We start from the raw sequence: 10,522 nt of genomic DNA, 5'->3' as shown, positions 1-10,522 counted from the left end.
CATATTGATATGAAGCATATATGTTTAAATATTTACTATATTACTGTAAACAGCTCAGAAAAAAATCACATTAAAGTATATGACTCGTGATGTCTGCCACGAATTCACCGGGGTCGGCCAACTTTACTTTCCAAGGTTCCATCAAGTTTACCGAGAGAATATAAAAGGCCTAAGCCGATCGTTCATCGTCAGGACAAACAGAGGCCGAACTTACTTAAAGTCCCCAAACGTTTTGGTAAAAGCTTAAGCAAACACATCGAATAATAGTTATCGATGTTGTAATAATTCGTCCTACTTCTTTTTTGTTTTATTTTATCAAAGTGGCTATTCTTATGACTAGTTGTAAGAATAATTTCCGACTATGCATGCGTAGTTGCTATTTTTATGACCGGGAGTACTATTTTTACGACGAGGAGTAACAATAATTTCCGGTTAGGGTTAGAGTTAGGGTCAGGATTGAGGTTTAGGGTTATGTTTAGGGTTAGGGTTACCCCATGCGCAGTTGCTTTATTTACTTAACTGCGTTTGAATTCGCCTTTGTCGTAAGAATAGTTTATAAATAATTGTTACAACTAGTTGTAAGAATAGCCACGGCCTTATTTTATCTCTTCTATAACGAGCATCTCTCCTCGTTGAACCTTTATCAAGATACTTCTTAGACTTCCGTGAGAAAATTACGCAATAATATGTCTGTGTTCTATAATAACCACGTCATATGTCGGTTTCAAGTGCCCATTTGGTAATTAGTGGTAATGGGTTGCAGATTACCAGGAATGTAATCTGATTAACATTGTACCATAGGTGTCGGTATGACGTGATGCCGCCTGCTACATTAAAACGAACTCACTCATATGTAGCTTCAAGCCGTATATATGTATGCTGCGATGTAACCAGCCACGGTTAGCTAGAGGTAAGGACTTTTCTAAAAGTTACTTAGACATTGCTATGGCGTTTCGTTGAAATGACAGGACACCGTGGTAATTCTTTTCAAGTATCAAAAAGGGTATCGAGGCAACTTTTCCTAAATCGGAAGGGCTCCAAGTAATTTTTGTTTGTAAAAGTTAAAAACAAACGGAAATTGCTGTATGAAAAGATCTGATTTTTCTTCCCACACTTTTGATAAATTATCGTATTCTCAGAGATCCGAGCCCTAGACAATAATTATGAAAAAAAAGTGGTTTTGCTGTTGTTACTTACATTATGTCAAAACTGATCGTTTTCGTGGACTAAAGTTCAGGTAGATTAACGTTTGAGTCGAGTATGAACATGCATAACAACTAACTCCCCCCCCCCTCCCTCCCCCCAAACACATACACACCTGTAAACTAAAGAAGCAAATTTCCGGTGTTAGTCGTATGTTATATAACTACACAGGCTTAGGACTTGGGCACTTTGGTCCAAGGTCACCTCTTTGACCTTGGGCCGATATCTTTTAGCACACGTGACTCCTCAAGTGAGTCTCATCAGCTCTGTTGGTATATATTCGCGGTGACACTAAGGAGATGTTTCTTGAAAACCCGGTCACCGTTACCTTTCAATGGGGTACAGTATAGTATTTGCCAAGTATTACACAACCGTATAATGTCAATATTAGTCTTAAAAATTACGCACGTATGTATGGAGATCAATTGAACATATTGACTTTGGTTCTATGAAGTTGTGTATATAACTCCTTTTAGCAAAGATAAACCTTATCATGTTTCCATGTATATTAGCTATCTATTATATATTGCTATTATATATTGCAATAGTTATGTTGATCGACAAGAGAAAATAGTAGGCCGGTCACTCTTAGAACGGAACACTTCCAACAAACAATCGATTAACGTCCAACAAAGTAACAATCGATCGGGGCACACTCATGTGAAGTATCTTTTAACCAATCAAGAGGGCGGGTCACACACACGTGGTGTACCTTTCAACCAATTATTGATTATCACGTTTAGCTCCTCACGAATCATGCACCGTAATGAAGATGTCATTTTACTAAAACATGACCTCCTTTGCAACTTACACACGAGATTCACCACAAGAACTAATGACAAATGATTTTCATGTATAAACGGTGCAATCGTGCTCTCTTAATTCGCAAGATTGACTTTTCACTCTTAAAGATTGAATTTTAAATCTTTGGCAGATTGATATTAGGGACCAATCGGCTTAGATTGACTTTCAATCTGTCTTAAGATTGAAACAAAAATAGTCTTAAAAGATTGAAAGTCAGTGTTTTTTAAGATTAATATATCAATCTAATGGATTGGTTTTCTTAATCTAAATTCGATTGACTTTTAAATTTCAATCTAAAACGATTGTAACTATCAGTCAATTAGATTGATAAAAGTCATTCCATACGATTGACTCTTCGATCATAAAAACTGACTTTCAATCTGTTATAGATTGAAAAGGTAGAAATCTAATAGATTGACTTTAGAATCTAATTTAGAATGACTATTAGTCTAAAAATGTTTTTTATTTATATGATTGGGACTGTCAATCACTATGATCATGATTGTCACTCGTTTTGCAGTTTGTCTATGTTTAAGCTTTCAACGTTAATTTTGTAAACATATATTGAAACAATTGGTTTTGTCACCCAATTAAATTATTCTCAAACAGAAGCTATAAACATAAGAGTATGTCCACTTAGTTTCGCTTGAGGAAAACACCAGAAACACAATGAACAGAAAAGACAGAATGTACTTTGTAGACGAATTATATTCATTTACTGATGCAGTGAAGAAAACAAAACATGCAGAACATGGGAAATACTGGAGTTCCATAATTTTAAACATTTTCAGGTGCTAAAGATGAAGGCTAAAATAAAACATAATTAAAACACTGGCATGCATTTACTGATGCAGTGATAAACAAAACATGGGAAATTCTAGAGTTCCATAAGTTTAATCATTTTCATGTGCTAAAGATGAAGGCTTAATACTGGTGTTCCATAATTCTAAAGTTAAAGAATGAAGTTTGCAATAACATACTGAAGATTTTATCAGGTGTAAAAGGAAAATTTGAATAATTAGCCGTTCCTATAGATACAATAGGCAAATAAGAACCTGAATTGGATTAAAAAACTGAGGCTATGTCCGTTTTGGTTAAAACAAAACAACCTGGTAAGAATACCGAGCTGAACTAAAATTATGCATGCTTGTTTTAAATGCTAAATCTTTTATCTATATTTCATCAGTAAACACCATTTTAAGTCAATATCATTACTTGGGTTTTGCTCTTATTGCTGCACCAAGAGCTCGGACCTGTGGTTTTGCTGTTGCTGGAGGTAGTACTTCATAGTTCATTGCAGCAATAAATTCCCAAAATTGTTGCAAACTTGGAGAGTACTCCACATTAAAAACATAATGACACTTAAACAGTCTGTCTAAAGCATCCACCACATGAAGCCCTCCTGAAATTGCAATGCGGTCCAATATTACAAAGAACTGTTTCGGATCTTTTTCTGCACCAAGGGATAGCAACAATGGCTGCTTGAAACGATCTTCTTTCAACTTTGTTGCTTCTTCAACATCTGTTCCTTCCTGTGGATAACAAGCAGAAAAGAGTAATAACTGTAACACATGGTAATGCTCTCCTTTTATCCATTTTCTGAAATGAGGATGATTTCTGCAGTTGAGCTAACTCTTTAACGCTTAAGCTTGAAAAATATGTTCAACTGCTTTTAAAGCAGCATTTTGCGTTTGGTCGCCGTAATATACTTTTTTGACATGTCCATCAAGTTTTTTACATATATCAATCACAAAAGAGCCAACTAAGATATTTATAAGATATTTGCAGATAATGAGAAAAGTGTCCACGACAAACTCGATATTTAAAATTAATCGCATACAGTTCCCCCAAACCTACTAGTTTGAATTCAACCAATCAGAGATATGCAGGTTTAGTGATGAGCCGTTGCTAAAAATAGATTCAAGACTTTGCGTTGGTACAACCAGGGAGTTGTAATGGAACTCCCTGGTACAACTGCCATATAGACTGTACACAAATCAAGCATGGTGTTGTATTATGGATTGGTCAATGACGTTCGTAGTGTATATTCATATTATCGGTGAGGTTTATTGGGATTCCAACGGATAATATCTTGGAGAAAAACACAGTTGAAAGTTGCAAAATTTTCAACTTTTATGCCACCATTTGAAGTAAGATTTAAATAGATGGGCTAGTTATGTATGTCGTTATGGCATAGTGGAGTCAGTGAGGTTGAGAAAAATCATAGAAAAGCACGCAAATTGTTTTATTGCACATGTAATTATGTATGCACAGTAACCGTAGAAGGTGTACCGTAACAGTGCAATAAATGTACTAGATAGTCTATACTATCCACACTTTTGCCATCTGTGGGCACTGTGCTTGATATTATGATATTATGCCGATATGGATTATAATATTGAACTGACAAGAGAAGTCACAAGCCTTTACCAATTTTAATGAGCAGTAAACTTCTTGCATATAAGTACAACATGATATGTACAAGCATTAAGCATCACTACACACTTAACCCTACTGTCCAGAGAATACACACTTTTTATATATATACTGCACATATATACAGTTTCAGTCAAAACCACTATGACCAACCCACAGCTGCTGACCTTGTTCTGTGAACTGCTTGTAGTTCAAGGGTCCCATTAACCTTTGGGCAATAAGGTGTATCCTATGGCGCGAGAAAGCGGAATATATTACGTACAAATATATATATGCTGCACTTGCGAAATATATACATGGTTAACTTCAAAAATACATTTTAGACATATTTGTATATTTGTATATATGTTTATAATAATATATTATCTAACAATAAGTATTCTGTAAATATATAGATACTAAGACAAAAATTATAAGTTTCTATGCCAAGAATATATTTATTCTCTAAGAGAAAAAAATATATATATTCTCTAAGAGAAAACAATATATATATTATCTAAGAGAAAAAATATATATATTCTCTAAGAGAAAAAATATATATATTCTCTAAGAGAAAAAATATATATATTCTCTAAGAGAAAAAATAAATATATTCTCTAAGAGAAAAAATATATATATTCTCTAAGAGAAAAATATATATATTCTCTAAGAGAAAAAAAAATATATTCTCTAAGAGAATAAATATATATATTCTCTAAGAGAAAAATATTTATATTCTCTAAAAAAAAATATACAATTGAGTGAAATGCGCCCTGCACCACTGACGTAACAGTTTACCTCCTTACAGATTTCAATAGGCACTTGCGGTAGATCGCAGGAAATTTGAGCTGTGCAAATGACTTTCACACGTTCGTTTCCTTTGCAAGGTTTGGCAAACTGCTTACGTAACACACCGGCTAATGTTCCAAACTAATAACCTTGAAATGTGAAGAAGTGAGCAGTTACTGTTAAGCCGGCTAGTTACGTACGGTACAGAAGGCTTCGCTGTCGAACGTACCGTAGTACAATCAGGGAGTTGTTATGGAATAATCCCTGGTACTATCATGTGCAATGTGATATCGCAAACCCACTAACTATGAACTGCATTAAGATTCTGAGCAAACATGTGCGTTTTATGAATGGCCAGTGTAAAGAACAGGCTGGTCACTGCTGAAGTTACTGAACATCTCAGTCAGCACTTACAGAGCTCCGTACTTTGTACAGCATATATATTTTTCGCACAGAATATATTTTTCGTACAGAATATATTTTTCGCACAGAATAGGTCTTGAATATTAGAGAATATATATATTTTCTTTACACACAATAAAAATATATTTTTGCACAGAATATAATTTCTCCTGTAGAATATATATTTTTTCTGTCTCAGAATTTATATATTTTGCTAGAGAAAAATATTTTTCTGTCAGATAATATATGTTTTGGTACTTTGTACAGCATATATATATTTTTCGACCAGAATTTATTTTTTCGCACAGAATAGAATTTTGTTGTTAGAGAATATATATATTTTCCGTACACACAATAAAAATATATTTTTGCACAGAATATAATTTTTCCTGTAAAATATATATTTTTTCTGTCTCAGAATTTATATATTTTGTTAGAGAAAAATATTTTTCTGTCAGAGAATATATATGTTTCTTAACAAGATTGTGGTACACAATATATTCCGCTTTCTCGCGCCATAGTATCCTCATGAGGGTTTCTCCTAGCTAGTAGTAACTGGAATGTGATTAATGATTTATCATTTGATGACTTTTTCTCCTATACAATTCTAGCGTGATATTATACTATTCTAGACTGTCACTGTGTGAAGAATTTTGTACACTCTGCACAAGGGATGTGGTGGGAAGGTATGAAGGAAACACAGACTGTAGTGTTTAACAGTTGATATAGCACTAGCAAGGGCCAAGGCTAGGTCTAACGTTAGGCCTTGCCTGCCATAGGCCTAACAAGTTTCAATGTGAATATGGCGATGGTCTTTATCTATCATGCTGCTAGACTACACAACCGAAGTTGAATGAATGTTTCAAATGTATCACGATAAAGCCTAGGCCTACTGTAATTGAATGAAACCGCATGCACATACGCATGTGATTTTCTCTGCAGTGCGTTAAACCTCATTACGCCAAAAGTCACAATAGACCCTTGCCTAACTTTAAGTCTAATATAATTAAAGTAGGAAATGCAACAATAAAAGAAAAGGAAAATTGAAGATGGGCAGATACACAAATTAAAGGAGTAAATGAAAGCGTATAAAACGAGCATTTTGAAATACAGACAATAAGAAAAGCGTAACGTTAAGCCTAACGTTATCATAGGCTTAGTAGATCAGCAACTAAGCAGACTGAACAGCGAAATGCTAGGCTACATGATCGACAACTAGCTGAAAGGTGTTAAAAAGTCAAAAATACGAACCTTCTAGAATAGTGATTATCTCCTCCGTGAACTCTTTCTTCGCCAGAAAATTTCTTACGGTTCCTGCCATCTTTCTTGAAATGAGAAGGCTTCTTCGAAAGGTTTTAAGAAACTGAACTAAAATACACCGCTGTTTTGGCACAATCAGTCAATCAGTACTGTGTACTATCATATACGTTTCATGCAGTGCGTTGTGCAGAGCAGTATATAGAAGACCGGTATAATGTATTACGCTGTGTGTACGTACGCGGTGCAGCAGTGGGTATTTGGTTTTGCGAAATCTGATTGGACAATAGGCAGCGTTGGTATTTGTTTTGGCGTAATCTGATTGGATAAAAGTCAATCTTTACAAGACTGACTTTTATTTGCACCACGTGACTTGATTCTAGCGTTTTCATTGGATATATCTGTAAATCTAAAAAACGATTAAGTCAAGGATAAGACGTATTCAATCTATTAGCTTAGATTTCAGTTCATTTTCAATCAAATAGATTGAAAACTACTGTCAATCTTAGCTACCACTGACTTTGTCAATCTTACGAATTAAGAGAGTGAGTGCGGGATTCAGGCTTATATTAGTCACCATTATCTCCCCTTCCCCAACCCCCCCCCCTCCCAACGGACCTCTGGTGTATATTTCAGTATGAAGATTTAACGTCACATTCAAGAACAAATGTATTCAGCTTTATCAAAATGCTACTCTTTTTTGTAGGAAAATAGTTGTTTAAAATCGTATTCCTCTGTTAATAAAAAAAAAGAGAAAAATAACCCGTTCTTTCGAAAGAAACGCAACGAGATCCACAAATTAAATTCCTTACGAGAAGGTTTCGTATACCTTTCTGTTGCCAGATACATTCATATATTTTCATAATTTTAGAAAAGTTGTTATCTTCGCAATGAAACATGCTTCGAGATGTCGTTTTGGACATATTACGATTAAAATTTGCCTACAGCACAAAATGTTACTACTTTTTAAGAAAAAGTCGCCTAGGAAACAACTTGGGCACGAAAACCAAACTACCGAACGACTGATCCGCTCTCAACCCCAATACCCTTGCATTGGGACTGTGACAGTGTGATCATCGCCGGGTGTGCATCACAGCACAAAATGTTTGTCGTAAGCTGGTCAGCCTTGTCGAATTATATAGTAACAATATATGAGGAACAAGTTTGAGCGTAAAAAAAATCACAAATCAGAAACAATACTCACAAAAACATTAAAGAACATCTGTAGGTTTTAAAACATAGTCTTGCTGATTTCATCTCTTAAAAATTGTTAAAATCTCTGTTTTGCATAATAAATGAAAGCATATGCATAGCCTTATGTCTATGGCACCTACAGTTTGGGCCTTGTTAGGTCATCCTAACTGACAATGTTTATGTTTTATATGAAGATGATGATATAGTTTGGTTATTTGGAAGTTTTCTTACTGACTATTCAAAGTCAAATCACTCACATGAACGACCGTCGCATTTCGAAGGATGATTACACCGCCGCCAGCACCAGGAAATTCTCCTCCACCGGCACTACCGAAATCCATTGGTTCCACAACTGAACCATATGGAATAGAATCTTGTCTGGATAGGAAAACACCCGCAGCATGGCCACCTCGGCCGCCGTAACTTCCTGAAAATAACAGGTTCATATTGCTAACAAAACTTATTAATTATTTATATATAAGATAAATATATAACTGACTGTTACACTCTAATTCTGATTAAGAGTAGGTAATTATTTTGAAGTAATTTCTCATATCCTGGTTGGTAATTATATATTATCTATAAACTAGATAAAGGTGATCAAATAACAGCCAATAGTACACGATAAAAAGTTAAACAAAAGACAAAGAAAACATATAACGTAAATGAATACATACAAATTGTATAATCATTTGATTATCTGTGGTTTTGTGATTACACATTTCATGCGCCGAGCAGGAGTCCCTTGCATTCCCCGTTATTATCAAATGGGGTCACTGATTAATTTACAAAATACGGAAATGATGTTGGAAGGACCGTTATCTGATACAGAGGCTCTTATCAATTCGAACATTTGCAACCAATGTCCAAAATGAAATATTTTCAGCAACATTTTCAATTCAATTTGGTAACTTTTAAGTAAATAAATAAAATTACTTCAATGAGACGATGGTAAATTGTAAAAAGTGAGTAATTCGTCATTTTATTTCAGAAGTTCCTGGTACTGTCAAAACTTTAGACCCTCCAAATTTTACAAATATTAAATTTGTCTAAATTTAGCAGGTGTAACCAATAAAACAATCTTCCCGTAGCGAGTACTTGTTATTTTGCACAAAATTACTGACTTATTTATGTGAATATATGATTACATTTCCACAGATTGAAGCATAATCCTATCTTAGGTCAACAAGTTAGCAGTTGTTGTTTTTCAAATTTGTTACATTAAAGTGTTCTAAAATATTTCATTTACAAATTGAGGGTATCTGAAACTCTCCATATAGGACAATAATCACGCAAAACAACTGTTAGGCACACAAAATATTTCCTATAACATGATAGCTACTCAAATATTGACAGCACACAAAACAGATATGGAGGTATCTCTTTTCTTCTTATCGAAGTCTCTTGGAAAATGACACCGAGATGCCTGGTTCTTCCGTGTAGGGGTTATTTAGTACAAACTAATGAGCTCAAACTTCAATAAAGGTTTGTACAAGTTCATTCTTAGCTATATTCGTATAGCTTAGGTTACTAAATCAAGTACCGCGCTGTTCTCCTTGCTCGTCGACCACGACCCGTCACTTACACCCCTCATCCATATACCTTTATATTAGCCATACACGAGATGAGAAACTTTGATCGAGCCATGTTTCAAAGGAATAACTTCCCCTTTCAAAAGTGGGGGATTGGGGGGTTAGGCAAGGGTACGTATCTGCCAGTTTCAACTAGGGATGCATGGTAATGCTACATCATTCAACATGATCCTTTGTATGAGCACAATGAGTCCCAGCCCATCATATATAATCAATTCTCTTGCATGTAGCATACCTCACAATGTGTCTAATCCTTTCTAAATATTTCTTCTGAAATATTTTCTGTTACTTTGAAATATCGATTCAGTTGAACTATTTACGTACAATATAGTCTAAATTTTCAATTTCCAATCCGGGCCAACTTATAGCATCTATAAACTAACATTCTTCTGGTGAAGACCTCAGTGTCCATCGGAAAGCTTCTTACGCCATTATTGGTTCAACGAAATATTCTGAAAACTGTCTTTACATCTTGTGCTTGAAAACCACTTCCTCGTGGCATTTTGTATCTCGAGGATATTATTGAGTTTTTACGTTTGATAACGTTTGTTGTAAATACATTTGGCAACAGATGTCGCAAGGTGAATTGACGTCATCGGGGCAATTTGACGAAAAATGTCTTTCGTTTTGTTTCATAACGTTTAAATTATTTATGCACAGAGAAAATAAATATTTTTAGAAAAAGAATATTAGTTTGATGAAATCTAAAGACAGAGAATACTTACACAGATAAGCAAACAATCCAAATGTGTCGCATTTTAAGAATGAAAAAATCGACAAGAAGATCATAAAAATGATATGATAACTTTTGCAGAACCTAGCTAATATTCATAAGAGAATCGCATACCACTTACTGTGATCCACCT

The 10,522-nt window shown here is 34.7% G+C and overlaps 1 protein-coding gene across 1 annotated transcript in view; it reads right to left on the bottom strand.

Annotated features, from left to right (window-relative positions):
• Window positions 1–10,522, bottom strand: part of LOC139984514 (uncharacterized) — a 34,983-nt gene that overhangs the window by 22,917 nt on the left and 1,544 nt on the right. Inside the window, exon 2 of the mRNA XM_071998431.1 lies at window positions 8,322–8,491. Coding sequence (XP_071854532.1) covers window positions 8,322–8,491 — 170 coding nt within the window. The remainder of the gene's footprint in view (window positions 1–8,321; window positions 8,492–10,522) is intronic.

This window comes from Apostichopus japonicus, chromosome 17, assembly GCF_037975245.1.
Source record: "Apostichopus japonicus isolate 1M-3 chromosome 17, ASM3797524v1, whole genome shotgun sequence".
In the NCBI taxonomy this organism is placed as follows: Eukaryota; Metazoa; Echinodermata; class Holothuroidea; order Aspidochirotida; family Stichopodidae; genus Apostichopus; species Apostichopus japonicus.
This window is presented reverse-complemented; position numbering and strand designations above follow the sequence as displayed.